Source organism: Pholis gunnellus (genome assembly GCF_910591455.1).
Source record: "Pholis gunnellus genome assembly, chromosome: 6".
Classification (NCBI taxonomy): domain Eukaryota; kingdom Metazoa; phylum Chordata; class Actinopteri; order Perciformes; family Pholidae; genus Pholis; species Pholis gunnellus.
Genome location: NC_136532.1, coordinates 24,801,156 through 24,817,204, shown reverse-complemented (window position 1 = coordinate 24,817,204; position 16,049 = coordinate 24,801,156). Strand labels below are relative to the sequence as shown.

Here is a 16,049-nt window from a genome sequence, read left to right as displayed (position 1 = left end):
CAGTAAATGTAGGAAAAAGGATTTCCATCAACTGGCTTCAAGGTCTGGCCAGTTTGCCATGTGGTGCCAGCTGCTCTCACTAATTACCAAAAATGACTTCATGATCCCCAGTGCTTTAGCAAATCCTTTGAGATTTGGTATTATACTCACTAATGTGGGAGAACTTTGGTTCTTTGGCTGGTTAATCTAGTGACCAAACATGTCATTTGGTGACTGTGAAAGTCGAAGGCCCATGCCCAGCCTCGATCCATTCGAGGCCCGTGCCCAGCATCGATCCGTTCGAGGCCCGTGCCCAGCCTCGATCCGTTCGAGGCCCGTGCCCAGCCTCGATCCGTTCGAGGCCCGTGCCCAGCATCGTTCACAAAAGCATCAGTGGCATAGGTTGTAAGCCTAAAAATAGGCATGCTCTTGCTTTTAGTGAGCAGTTGAGAGATTCTGCACTCTATGAGTCTTTTACTTGCTGCACACCACTGTGTCATCTTTTCTGGACCTTTTAAAACTTTGGTTTGTTTGATGAATGAAGATCCTTTAAAATGGACGAATTCCGATTCAAAATGTAAAGCAAGTTGACTATTATACATGTCAAGTGTTTGGTATTAAACATAAACAAAGATAGCATTACACTTAATTCATATATGTTTCTTATCCCTTTACCACAGTTAACCCACAAACACTGTCGCTGAAGTTCCCATCCAGCCAAGTCAAAAACGCTTGGCCATAGAAAGGAGATAATCAAGGTGGTTGAAGGTCAGATATTTTTAAACTTTTGGAGGTGAGGGTGGCCCTCTGCCAAAACACGGAGGAGATAGTGGGATGCTGCACATATACTGGACTTAAATGAATGAAAGATGCAGTCAGAGGGGGGGGACACAGCTGGATACCCCAATCTGGCAAATGGTCCAACATCTGGGGGTGTGACTGGCTCGTAAGAAGCATGAGAAAGCTGATTAGAGCTGCAGCTATAAACTATCTAGATAAAAAAGGCTGGACAAACGGGAGGACAGACTGAACAGCCTTATATCTCGCTACTGTCAAGGCATTTTAAAGTCAGTCTCAGTTCAACATATCAGTCAAACCTCACTGGTGAGCAATGATCTCAGGAGTCTCAAAAAAGGAAACATGGATCAAAGCTACAAACAATCCTGTATTCTGAAGAAACACATTGGAAGGAGCCAAAAGAAAAATCTAACAGCAAAGCACCAGTTATAGTGACGGGTTTTTAAATAAATAAAAGCCAAAAGAAGAACTTTGAGTAATGCCATGTCATCTATGTTTTAACTGCCACAAATCCAACTCCTATCTCCCCATAACACACAAACACACCTCAATTCTGGTGTGCACACCAACTCCTTGCCTGGCAAGTGAGAACTGCAAACAAAAAACTGTCAACCTGAACTCCAGCTCCCCTTATTCACCTTTCATTCTTCCACTTTGGCCGATGTGTTAAGCACAGGGGGGCCTTGGCTGAAATCAATTTCATTTCAACCTCAGGTGAACGATGCGAAGCACTTCAAAAGACTGATTCAAGTCTTTCTGAAGAGCAAGTCCATAAAAGGTAATATGAGGAGGTGCAGCGTTTTTTTAAATCCTGAGCTGAAGAGAGCTGGAAGCTTCTGGCAGTCAGCTCTCATACATCTTACCTCAACAGTGTTTACAACTGAACCGACAGACAAGTGGCTGTGCTTCGGAGGCTTTAGGATGAAATCAGGAGAGAGACAGATGCTGCTGGATGGAAAGGATACAAGACGGTGAAAACATAACAGGGCATAAAATGTACATAAAATGTATCTTTGGCCAATTTTTATTTTTGCACGCCTCATAATGTAACTCAGTGCAAGTTGGCTGTTAGCTTTGTTATTTAGCCAAGCCGGGCTGCCCACCAGCTGCTAACAGCTAACGTTAACTAGCTCCTCCTCCTGCCGATTTCAACACATAATTGTTGTTCACAATGCAGAATTATCGGAGAAGATTTCTATCAGAATATTCCACGTTTTCTGAATCTTGGCATCTACTTGGTTTTGAAGTATCGGTTCTCGAGACGTTCTTATTCAAAACAAAGACTCTCTGCCATCTACACTGAAAACACAATGCTCGACAACCATAACACAAGTTTGTCCTCTACATTATTTGTATGATGCCAGTAGTTGTTTTTTTACTACAAACAACAAAAAGATCTATATACTTAAATGGTTTCAGATTCTGTTTAGTCCCCTGCAGACTGGAGTGACATGTCGGCACCAACTTGTTTACAGTGACAACTGTTAAAAAGTGAGGCAATCATTCATCACCTCGTGTAGTCATGCTAGAGTCACAGAAGCCTGATGATCACTTTGCAACCTCTACTTAAGTCTCTCCAGGAAGCAGACTTTGACTCGGAGCAAAGCAGGAACTTTCATACACATGTCATGATATCTTATTAATACATGGCCTGACCAATATTTAAGCTTAATAGATTTATACATTCTTTATCTCATATGACATCTATCTTTTGGTTCTAGGAATTCTCACTTCCACGGTGACATCCAAACCTTTAAACCGCCGACTGATTGAGAGCTAAGTGCTGAAGAAAACAACTTCCTGTCAGGATTAGCGTATTTAGAAACAATGCATAGAATTCTGAACAAAGTTCCCTTACATATCTGAAAGCAGATTCAGAAAACCAGTACAACCAAATCAATCCTTTCATGAATAACAAACACGAGGCAATATCCTGGTCACGGTGCACTAGTGTATTAACGGTTTAAATATCCTAATTATTGCTGATGAATCCACAATTTACAGCACGCCAATCAAAGACATTAAGCCGCCTGAAAGTACACTGAAGTGAAATGTTGCATTCAATGTCCTTCTGTTTGTTGGTCTCCATGTGACCCGAGTTCACTCCCACGTTTGGCTTGACGCCCTCCTTTTGGATCGGGTGATGATGAATTGGGGGGAAAAAAAATGTATTTGCGGCTTCACAAAAGGGAGAGAGAGAGATACAGAAAGGCCTCAATGAGCAAGCACAAAAGGCTGGCGATGCCCATCACGGGACCGAGTGCTACGTCGTACCAGCATTCTTTCTAGGGTGCTAGAATAAGACAACACATGGGGCACAATGAGCCTATTCATCCCCAGTACAGTATGCTAATAATGTAGATGGGATGCCCCCCCCCCCCCCAGAGAGGGAGGATCAAATGGGTCATTCAAAAAAAACATTAGGAAAAGGAAGGCTCTGACCTGCACTGCAGTGATTGATGGCAGGTGACTAAGAAAGCAACTGCACCTGCACTTGTTTTTAATCAAATTGCAAGGTTATTTGAGTATGTGATTGTTTGCAAATCAAAAGATTTTTGGTTTTTGCAAGACTTTCCCAACTCGGAGGGTTGAGAGATAATCAAATAGTCATTCATGGATTCATTTACCGACTGTTCAGTATCATTAAACCAGACTGAGACTCTACAGCCATGCTAGCAGCTCTGTAAGGTTGTACGTGCTTTGAGCTAAATGCAAAGGCTCAACATGCTCAAAATAGCAATGCTAGCATGCTGATGCTAAGCAGGTATACGGTTTAGCATGTCCATGACCTTAGTCTGGTATGTTAGCCTGCTTAACAAAACAAAACAAACAAAAGGTGACACAAGAGGAAAAATCAGGAGATCGACAAAGTCGATAGGATTTATCCTCTGGGGACCATGAATGTCTGTACTAAATGTTCCTGGCAATCAATTAAATAGCCGTTGCGATACTTCAGTGTGGATCTACTTTGCTTTAACGCAATGTTGTTTTCAGTCTGAACCAGGTCAGAAATAGTTAAATAGTGACCTTCGACATCATTGTAAAAACACCAAATGAGAAAATATGGTGTCCAATCTCTGAAAAAACATTGTTATTAATACTATGATGCAGATTTCAACCACATCCCTCAGCCGACTGATTTTCATTTTATCTAAATTGAGTCAAACCGAAAAAGGCTGCAGATATCTACAGTATATTTACTTAACGTTTGGCTTTCATGTATTTATTCTCATCTAGCAAAGCAAACACCGCTGAAGAAATTCCCAACAAAGTGCTTATCAAACATACTTGTTTCAAGTAACCCGCACTTGCAATTGATGAATTTCTTCTGTAGTGCAGAGGTCAAAACAAGTGTTTGGTGAATGTTTCTGGCATTTGTCCAGCTCACAAGTGTCAAAGGACAAGGTGAAAAATGTCCACATGTCCACAGTGAACTCAGCAGCTGTTTGCATTGGAAACGCTGTTTGTTTTTCTCCTGTTTACGTGATCTGTGGCCTCACACTGCCCTCATCTCTTCAGCCTGCGACTAACAGAGCGTAATTATAAAAAAAGAAAAAAAAGTGAGAACACTTCCAAGATTCTGCTGACGGCAATGTGAAGTCAGCGTGTTCAGAGAACATTTTTTTTCGGTTTCGTGACAGGCGTGTGACCCAAGAGGACCAGTCAGCTGAGAGATAAACTATCAGAAGAGGGTTAAAGAGATGCATGAATAGACACAAGTGAGTCACAATGAAGCACAAAGCACATACCTCTCATGCTTAGAAGAAGAGCAGCCATGAATTATAACCTTGCTGTTAACGTGCTTGTAAAAACTGCTTAGGAAGTGAAACCACTTCACCAAAAGTCTTCCTGACGATTAGACTATAAGGCACCCGACATTTTAACAAGAATTTACCAACACATGCTGAACATGAGTGGTTTGGTTTGTACCTACAGTGAGGTGCAGGTGCGGAGTGAACAGAGCGAACAGTTTGTCGGTCATCTTAAACAGTAGCTTCAAGCATCGCAAATCAAATCCATAGAGGTGTATTCATTACAAAACTTTACCGTTTCATCTGGAATAAAGAAAGACGCCTTGAATCGACGCAATTATGTAGTTTAATGAGACAGTCCTGGAATGAATCCTCCCTTCATGATGGTTGTAATGTTCAGCGTTTGTTTAAACTGCCACACCCAAAAAAGTCGCAAACATTTTTGTTTTTCTAGCGTTATCAGGCATAAAAGTTACAATATTCTCAACTTTTCAGCGCAGAGTCGCACCACTTATCAAAGTCACACTTGGCCCAAGCAGCCAATCAAATCAATCAGGAGGTGGGCTTTACCACTGACTTCCTGTTTTGATGCCGGTAGACGTGGTAGGGCTAACTAGATAGCTAGTTAGCCGTTGGGCTGTGAGAGAGCTCACAGAAGGAATAGGGGGATTCATATCTCATGTTGTGAGCGAGGGTATTCATTTTCCGTGTTAGAATAGAATAGCAAAGAATAGAAGTTATATAACAAAACTAAGAAAAAATAAGTCAACATTGACTTAATTTCACACGGGACATGAACATCAGTCTCCTGGGTGAAAGTCCTGTTTGTTTGCTCAGATGCTCCGACCGTCTAATAATGACGCGGATGACTTTATGGGCTTTGGAGTGAGAATTTGCAGAAATACCTCTGATTTTAAAAGCAAAGAATTTGAACAGCACTGCAAACTACATACAATAGTTTCAACCACAACATATTAAAACCTTCATGAAGATTTATTGCAGGACTGTTGGATCAGACCGCATTAGTTAAAGCAAGTTGTACCTATTAAACTGGCAACTGTGTGTGTATGTGAGCAGGGCTCTTAACAGAGTATTCTTTTCCAGACTTATGACAGAAGAAAATAATAAAATAGGTCTCTGGTATGCTGTAAATATCCCTATAAATATATTAAAATCATCCTTCAAACAACAATTTGGTTGTGTCTATTATAATGGCACCAAACTTTTCCACGAAACTTTCCAAACCCATAACTTATCAAACTAATTTCCACACGTTTCCTTAACTTCAAGGCCTTGAAGAGGAACCCTAAAACGATAAAAGAGTTAGTGGGTCACAGATGCATCCTGTTGCTTCATGTCATTTCTGTTCCTCTTGGAGACAGCAGCAGACAGAGCTCTGGAGAAACCACAGAGGCTAAAGGGGAACCGAGGGAAATGACTCTGTTCCTACTCCATGGAGGAACTGTCCAGCTCTGCAGATATGTCACTGGAAGAAAACAAATGGCTAACCACAAGGCTTCAAGAGGACCTCTGAGCTTGACAAAAGTCTCATTTGGAATATGATCATTAAGATCAACATGCTGCTTCTTCTCCAGAAAACTACAGTTGTGCGTTTGGCTTTAAGGGAATCTCGTGTTGTTTATTAAACAGGCACAGCTACTGGATAACAGTTGAATAAGGAAATGGAAGATGAGCCCAAGAGGAATCAGTGACCGAGTGCCACATACTTCCACCAGCAGCGGCCTGATCAAACCTGTGCACACTAGACGAACCTCTGTGGTGTCCTTTTTATGAAACTATAGACAGGAAACTGACACAATCTGCTTTATCTGGTATCAGATGCGATTAAGAACACAGGAAGAAATGGATCCAGATGAACATCACTGCAGTGGCTTTGCCTCATCTGATTTTGTCACGCAAAACTTTTTCACAAAGAGGAACTGCTGCCAGCCCAGTTTCACTTCATGTTAATTCAGATTTAGTTTTAACTTCGAACTACGGTTCAAGACAACTGGAACGTGCATCAACAGCGTTATTAATGGAAGTCACTCACTGATCTTGACAAAGAGAAAAACTTAATGAGCAACACTACAACAGTTTAAATACAACCTTTTGAAACATACCTGGTGGTCTCTGGGCCACAATGAAATCCCAAAATGAACCTGGACACATTCACCACTTTCCCGGGATAGTAGGTCTTTAAATAGAACAGGACCCTGCAAAGTGATGGCTGGTTACCTGCCAAGTGGTTCAAGCTACAAACCCCCCAAAAAACCTCAGTAAAAAAGTCCCAGCAGTCCTATATTGCTGAATGAGCAGAACATGTGACCGCCGTAAAGTACTGCACTCCTTCTGCACTCATGACACCGCAGAGTGCTAAACGTATATATGAAAGTGTCCTCAAGCGGCTCATTGAAGTGTGTATTTACTTCATGAATGCAAGCGCAGCGCTGGAAGCGGTTAATGGATTTGCTACGGTTACTGTAAAAGAGTAGCTTTCTGTGTTTTTGTATTTTCTGGAGTAGTTTTGTTTGCAAGTTTTTAGTGCAAATGCGGTCAGCCTATGAATTAAAATGGGTAACTCTGAACTGAATCACTGAAGAAAAGACTAATGATTCAACTTAATGCACGTTATTTTGTAAATCTTACACTATATGGATTGCCTGGGGCAAGTAAAATGCCACTTCGGGCTCGTAAATATGGCTGGGTGGTAGTCTAGTTCCCTTCTCAGCTCTGTTGAGAGTTGCACATGTGCAGTACTGATCTGGCACTTGCAAGTATTTCAATAATATCGTTCCATGTTTTGTGCAATTTGCCGCAAGTTTTTGACAGCAAGGCGGATAAAACGGTAGCGTTTTTCTTTTTTTTTTTTAAAAGACACGTCAATTTTCCAGAGAAACCCATGATAAGAGTCGACCGCATCTCACTGGCATGGCTGCTGTTATTTGATAACTGCTAATAAACTAAAGGACTTCTGGTAAGAAGATTTCTGACCCACTTGTCCATGTTGAAACCTGAAATATAGTCTGAATCGTTTCTGTCCACTGCTGCTGTAAACATCACATGTTTTATTTCTGATTTGCATTACGTTTCAGTGCCATTAAGTCTCCAAACAGCTATTTGCACGAGCAGATTTCTTTTACACCGAGCACTTTTACTCCACTTTAATAACTGGGGAGCGATATCCTACTTTATTTAACATTCTGTGTATTTCTAAACGCAGCAGACTCCGTTAAGTTTAAATGAAATACACAGTTATGATTTACCTTGGAACAGAATGATGAGCAACAGTCACAATGTAACCTTGTGCTCATGGTGGCAAAACCAGTCACAACCACCTCACGTGATTATATGATGACACAAGACTCATGACTGCTAGCAGGGAGGGTTGTTTACAGCGCTCCATTACTTGAGATGGCGACAGTAAATGTCTGAAACATTTAGTTGTCGCTCTTTATTCATTGTGACTTACAAAGAATGATTAAGGCCTCAGCAATGATAAGAAATGCATTTAATTTGGACCCTTATCTGTTTGATTTGATTTTCCAACTACAGTAAAGTGGGAGTAAACCTGCACTCTTTGCGCTTGCGAGGAGCTTCCAAGTTTACATCATGTGGGCTGACTGACTTCATAAATCCTCAAACAGTAGACACAATTTGAGTAATTAATTCATGTAAACAAAATAAGTACTATCAGTCCTTCCCATAACAACCCAGTACTGCAGAAGGATCTTTTAACATTCAGTCCTCGTTACAGTCTAAAGCATATTTGCAAATATTATTTTGACGAGTGAGATTTGACTACTCTTTTCCAGTAATGTCTAATTAGCATCCCCATATTCTGTAAAGAGCCTGAGAATATGACTAACGCCTTCCTGTTAAAGGGAAGACCCTCATGACCAATTAGTGGTCTAATTGGCTGAGCTGGGTTATTCTCTAAATCAAAAGGAAGTTTCTAATTAACACGCTGTGCTAAGCACTAAACCATTTGTGAAAGAAACCAGCAGTTTTGTTTTCACACACACACACTTCCTCATTCTGTGCCCATGTGACTGTACATGGAGGAGAATCTCATTTCAACATATTTGAACGCAAGCTTTTATCAAACCATGAAGGAAACGTCTATCGTTTCCAAGAAAGCCTGTCGACATCCTCTGGAGCTGCACTGGGTTAGAATGCAGCCATTGCATCAGACATGCTTCATGTGTTTACCAATGTTGCTATGCAATCTAATCAGATTTAGTTCATGTTAACACAATAACTACAGTGTGTCTCAGCCAGCCTATGGAGACACTTGTCTTTGCGCAGAGACTTAAACTTTTCAGATTTCCTCAAAGAAAATACTCATGGGGACAAAAGCAAACTGCAGAAGAACTTGAAAGAACAGTGTTTCTTTTTAAATGGCTGGATCTTTACATGGTGTATGTTGACACAGGAGGCTTGGACCCTTGTTACCCCCCCTCCCCCTCCCCTCGTGGAGCAGCTGAAGCAGGATGTAACCTACAGCTGTGTGGCGGAAAAGTTGTACGTTTAAAATTCCAGCTATGGACAAAATCCCTGGTGCTCCACTTAAAAAACCAACGCCTGGATATATATCTATATCGTAGATAGTAGTTAAATGTTAAAAGTTTAGTTTCTCTGTTGTCTTTAACGTCCTTGTTTTTATATGTTTCTTGTTTATTTGTATATTCTATGAATGTACGTTGAGAGCCATGTGAAAACCGGAGTCAAATTCCATGTACATGTGTGTATTACATGGCCAATAAAGCTGATTCTGATGTACTTTCTTGGGAAATAAGCAGATGTTAAAAGGGAGGGGGGGGTTGAGGTTTTACTATGGAGGGCAAATCAATTACCAGCCCATAAAAGGAACAAAGCTGGGGGAGTTTGCGCCACTGCCGTGTGTGTCTTGTGAGAGTTAATCTCTCCAAAAACAGAAGACGATGGGTGTGTCCCAGAGCGAATACCAACGGGGCTTAATGTGAGAGACAAAAACAATGTTAACACACACACTGTAATGCTAATAATCTGCGGCCACATACCCTCCGCAATGAGCTCATCCACGGTGACTTGATACCGGCCGACTGCGAACACTTTCCCGAAGTAGCTGCTGACTCCGGAGCTGGACCCGGACGCTCCTCCGCCGAGCCCGCCGCTCTCGGATTTTGGCATCCTGGAAAACTTCTTCATTCTTTTTACTTTTTCTTCTCAGTCCCGGTCACCAAAATTTCACCTCTCCCTTTTTGTTTTTTGGTGGTAGATTAACACACACAAGTTTACGCTCCTTATCTACAGTCTTTTCTCCTCCTGCATGCTCCGCGTCTGGTTCTTCTGGAGGGACTACTAGCTGTCGGGTGACACGACATCAAAGTACAGTTGATACAACAACAAAACAGCTCGTACCGCGTACACTCGCAAAATGTCCAAAAACAACCAAGACAATGTGATATGTTCGTTGGCTAAATGTGGCACATCATTGCAGCCGTTGCTACTAGCATGGAGACTCGGAGGAGTGCAGTCAAGACGCTACACGCCGACAATGAGAAGATGGCAGCGGTGTTGATAATAACCTCCTTCGGTGGCAACGAATCCCTCCGGGAAGAAAATATATATCCAGCCCACCAACCGTCGCCTCGGAGCCGTTAGCTTTACTCCACACACACACCGCGCAACTCGTTCCACTTCCACTCCGGCGACGCCGGCTAGTTAGCTCGTTAGCTGCGGTTGGTTAGCGGTTAACGAACAGGCTTCGCTAGCAGCCGCAGCGGTTCCAACCGTCGCCTCGGTAGCCGTTAAGCTTCACACACCGCGACTCGCTCCACTTCCACTCAGGAGACGCCAACTAGTTAGCTTCGCTAGCAGCGGCGGGTAGTTAGCGAACTTCGCTAGAAGCCACAGTGGTTCCAAACGTCTCCGTTAAGCTTTTCACACACCGCGACTCGTTCCACTACAGGCGACGCCGGCTAGTTAGCTCGTTAGCTCGTTAGCCGCAGCGGTTCCCTCCACGAGCCGAGCCAACACCCGAGTGCAGGTGGGCTAACAGAGAAGGTGTCTGTGTCTCATCGGAAACCCTCCCAGCGAAGACGGTTTCATCGGGTTCACCTGGGTCATCTCCTCTCACGTCTGTGTCATTTTTTTTGGAGCTTCGCTAACGCTAAACTTCGCGTGACTCCCCCAACGGCAGTCTACAAAATAAGTGGGTGGTGTTTGTTATTTACCCAATGAGGGGGACAACCTAACGTGACGTGGCCCCTCCCCCTCCTATTGTTATGATTGGTGTAAGTGGAGAATGTATGGAAGCCCATTAGTGTCAAGAAGACATAAAATGAATGAATGAAATTATGCACAATAAAACAAAAAATGTATTTACTAAGTCAAAAATACGACACGTGTCAAAACACTGTTTTTGCTCACAACGCCTGTAAACCTGTTGTGTAATAAAATAATCCAGTAAAACTAACATTGCACATCCACTGTACCTGTAAATAAAATGTTATTGATTGATATCTTTATTTCCGTGTCATGCACGTAAGGTGCGCAACCCTCATGGGTTTATAAGACAGCAAAAATTCAGCTGCAGCGGACACACATTGCATTAAGTTTCATTTAATTACAAAATTACAGGTTATTTCACCGGTTGGTACAAGTACAAACAAGGATGCAGATGAACATCAGTATTCATTTCTAATGCTTTGACTTTCATTCATTTTTTTTCTTCCCTTGGTAGCAATGGGCTTCCATACTAAGTGTACAGACAATGCTCATCTATGATGGGCGGCGTGAGTGACAGACTGAACAGTCTGGTTGAGGAAGGAGAGGCTGGAAAGAATGCAGTGCATTGAGAAACAAACAAACCTCAGGCTTCGCTAAAGGAACACGTTATCCTCAGTCACAGTTATTATGTTGTTCATTATTAAAAATCACAAATCAAAACTGTATCTTTGCTGGGTTATTAAGGACTATTACTTCCTCAGTATGTGCAAATGGATCTCACGACACCCCCTTCTATTTTAATGACTATCCGCAGTGGAAAAAACAATGTAATTTGTCACCAGACAGCCAATGAGGAAGTGGTGTGACAGCTGCTCTGTGAACTACAGGCTTTATGAACAAAAGGCATGTGGTGTAGGTTGGAGAATCCACCTCATCATGCTGTGTCTCGTTCCTTTCGTGGTTTACAAACTCAAAGTGCACCATCAACCAAAAGTCCCCTCTGTCGCCAACACGTCGGTTACTAGAGGTGAATCAATGTGTCACCATTACCACAGTGGTTATAGTGGTTATAGGGGCAGCACATGGCTGAGATGGGGATTACATAAGAGATGAGGAGGAGCAGAGCTGGATCACATGACGGTACAGACCCCCATGTCTGGAAACATCCTGTTTCTGCAGGACGGGGGGGGGGGGTCTTTCCTCCCTGACACACTTATTGTTATCTGGATGTGTGTGTATGTGTGTGAGGTTTATGCTGACCTCTGACCTCCTGAAAGCTTAGGGTGCAGTCAAGGGGAGTTTCCTAATGGGAGTTTAAAATGCAAAACCAGTTCACAACAACAATTCAGAACGAACCTTTCAAAGCAGGGAAAATAATAATATAAGAGTCTACATTATTTCAAAGGCCCCACAAATATATTTTTCTCAATCAGTTTCTCGCTATGAGTAATTAGCGGAGGTGAACTGATCTGAAACACCAGATAAAATATGATGAGAATTGTCCTGAAGTCTACTAGATTTTGAGAGCAAGTTTGTTATTTATTTATTCTTTTATTTATTTATTATAATAAGAGATTTAGTCCTACAACCAAGAGGGGTCTCAAGATGAATACAGAGATAATGAAGACCAATTGTTATTATTGTGACGTTTTAATTCACATCTTTGAGTCTCCTTAAATCAAGTGTTTGTTACATTTCATGTCCATACAAAGGTTATAACCTACGATAAAGGATCACAAGTCTGTAAGAGCCTTTGTTTTAAGGGGTCAGAGATCACCGTCTTCTTTACAAATCTTTACAAAGGTACAGTATGTGTTGCAGAAAAGTATTGAAAGCCTCATTATCCCTTCGTTAAAAAATCTTGAGATGCCAACGTTTTAAAAGGCACTACGTTTGTCAAAGTGGATTTTCTGGAAATGTGTTAAAATTATGCACAAAATTTGATTAAAACCAAGGAGTCTTGTGTTTGAATATTCAACAGCATGAATATACATTATGTTATACTGTACCGACAGCGGAGTAACATAATCTTTCCGACCTTAAAGTGTGAAAAGGGGAGAAACTATGAATATGTATGAGGGATCAAACCCACATTTCTTTCAACAAAATAAAAACAGCACAATGTCCTACTGGAGATCCCAAAATCTCCAAATGCCGACATCAAGATATGTAGCTGGCACTATCATACAATAAGCTTTTTCTAAATGCAAAGAGAGATCTTAAAGATTTTTTTGGTGGAGATTTTGTAGACTTTTGCATGGAATTTAAGGTGGATATTACTTGTTTAAGGAGTTAAATAAATCCCTGTGTCCTCAATATACCCCACCATCAGCCTCACTCGTAGTCTCCATTCATCGTCACACACAGAGAAGCAGTGCAGCATTGTCGAGCTGGTCTGTGCTGTACTTCTGAATGACGGTCCAGTCTATGAATGGAGACTCCTCACTTGGGATGAATATAATTGGGGTAAATTTCACGGACAAGTTTACATTTCCTGGATTCGTGTCAGGAGGGATAAAAAAGCCCTGCTCTTGAATTCTGGTCTGTTACACTTTTTTTTACACTTGGCATCACACACACCAGAGTTGGAGCGAGCGCGGATGAACTTGGCCTACATTTCCTAGTGTTTCCCCTGTGAGTTACATTTCCTTCACTGGAGCGCCGCAGTGAGAGCACACTATTGTCACAGAAGATACAGTCACTAATTAAAGGCTTCATGCAGCCAGATACAAAGAACCACAGTGATGCTAAACACAAGACTTTACCAGTACGATAACAGAGCTATCAGTCTATGTAGGAATGTCGGGGGGAATGTGATTAGGTCATGAGAAAAGGGCACAAGGTCAGTAAAAACTCAGTACAGGATTAACATAAAATACATCCGCTGCTCAAAAACATCTATATACACACTATAATGTGTAAAAATAACTATGTATTCTTTATATTTTGCACACTGTCCATACTGTATATATATATCTCAGTCTTATAGGCTACCATTGTTCAAAGACCATTTCACAGATGAACCTAAACATTCCAGATGTTTCCCAGTTTATTTCCTGTTTGCAGTTTATGTGAATGATGGGAAGTAAACATGGAACCAAGCTGTTGCATCTTAGCGTATTTACATCTAACCCTTAACGTTCACTCTACAGCGACATAGCACAACACGAGTATTAAAATCACTCCCACCTGAGTGGAAAACAATTGGTGCCATAATATGCAACCAAGGCCTGAAACAGTAATGCAATGCATGTAGCTAGCTAACAAATGTTTGATTTTAGCATGTCAAAGTGTTATTTTAGCACCTTATATCTAGGGGTGCAGTGATAACTAAAATAATGATAGGACAAGCTGTTAGCAAGCTAATGTTAGCTATGTGCTAGCAAGCTTCTATAGTTAGCTAAAGCACCTGCAAACATTATTCTGCATTGCGTTCTGATTTATCCACATTTTACTATAGCAAAAGTTGCATCCTGTCAAATGCTTTAACTTAACTTAGAGAAATGTAGTCAGCCGTAAACATATTTATATCTATCCGTTAGTGTTTATTCTAATCTATAGCGACAGAGAGCAATGCCCGATCTGTGTAAACCGCATCCACAGCAGAGTAAAAAACAATCAGGGTTGTAATGCTTACAGAATGCTTGTTGCTATCTAAAAACTGTAGATTTTAGGATGTCAAAGTGTTATTTTAGCTCCCTATGTCTGCCAGGGGTGCTGTTAATGATTAAATTGATGATAGGAAAAGTTAGCAAGCTAAGCTATGTGTTAGCAAGCTACTGTAGTTAAGGTACAAGCTGTCAAAATGCTTTAGCGTAACATACAGAGATATAGTTAGCCTAAAAGTGACTAAAATATTTGCTGCAGTGTCAGGGATCCCACAGTTTTCCCATTCTTCCCAAGTTCCCACTGATGCCTGACTTTTGTATTCCTAAAATCTTAGTTTTTCGGTTTGGCAGTTTATAAAAACTTAGTTCTGGGTTATTTACCCTGTTGGTGGTTCATCCCACCACATAAGCTGCTTTTATGTGTCTTTCTGTTGTATTTTTCAGCAGTTGAAATTGAAAGAGTAGAACGGACATTGAACTGTTTTCCATGGTCATTTGACTGGTAAAAAGGAAGGAAGGACTGTTAAACCCGGCTCATTTTCTGTAGTAGCATTTAAGCTAGCTTGCTAAATCCACAGCTAAAGAGCCGAACAGACTCGTCACCCATCTGGCTATAGCAATGTGCTTTCCTTCACTGTGACAAGTGTGTGTGGACGAAGCTTTAAACTGTGAAATTTCACTCATCGACACGACTGAGCGTGATATATATTTTTATTTTCAGGGTAGAGGTACTTCAGCCAAAAACTCGGGGGTTTAGTTTAACAGTCTGCCTTCAAATAGGTCACACAACATGGCTCGTGATAACAGTGTTTTCAAATATCTTTTGTGCTGATAACCTCCTGTTTTACCGTCATACTGGATGAACACACGCACACACACAGACACACACGGGGGTTGTGAAGCTGTCAGAATATGAAGATGTGTAAATGTAGGCCTGCAGCCTCTCTTCCTGTTTTCCTTCAGCTCACATAAAGAGCGAAGGGCGGGGGTTGTGACAGGGTGGAGTGGGGTTGGGTGGGGGGGGGCAGAGTGAAGGAGTCTGGGTGATTACTTCGGCCTTAATGAGGAAAACGTCTTTGCCTTCGGGGCTCTCAATAGTCTGGCCCCCCCGAGTTTAACGGTCGGCTCTCTGCAGGACTGAAAAGACTGGCAGAGAGACGATGAATGGATTTCATTTGGAGGGGATCACTAGGCTGCAGCTCACGTGTTTTACAGCATTAATAAAATATACAGGAATTTATGAAACAGTCTATTCCGTCTCAGAGGATTTTATGTCCAGGCCGGAGAGAAACCAATCCATGCTTTCATTTCAGATTACTATAAAAGACAACAAAAAGAAAGAACGTGCATAAATACAATACAAAATGAAAATAAGACGACGTAAACCCTTTTAAAGGAAATTAAAGAACAGAGGCATAAATAGGAGGAGCTGAGAAAAGACCTTAAAGCATTATGTGAAGCATCTTGAATTGTTTGGTGATCCGGCAGCCTTGTTCTCACTGCTTTAGTTTTGTTGACACTGACAGCAGAACTGCTGACTCGGGGAGATGCAGAGGACAAAGTTGTGGTGCGATTTGACCTTTTCTCTCGTCGCTCTGTGCAGCTCTGACGTCGGTGTTTTGCAGAGGTACCAGAAATCCTTGTTACATGTGAAAATCCTGCTTTTACATTTCTGCAAGTATTTACAAGTATAAGTACA

At 41.6% G+C, this 16,049-nt stretch overlaps 1 protein-coding gene across 2 annotated transcripts in view; it reads right to left on the bottom strand.

The window, feature by feature from the left end:
• Positions 1–10,699, bottom strand: part of bmp2k (BMP2 inducible kinase) — a 42,514-nt gene extending 31,815 nt beyond the window's left edge. For both annotated transcript variants that reach the window (XM_079162100.1, XM_079162101.1), the window contains exon 1: positions 9,572–10,699. In XM_079162100.1, coding sequence (XP_079018226.1) covers positions 9,572–9,719 — 148 coding nt within the window. In that variant the 5' untranslated portion in view covers positions 9,720–10,699. The remainder of the gene's footprint in view (positions 1–9,571) is intronic.
• Positions 10,700–16,049: the final 5,350 nt, after the last annotated feature.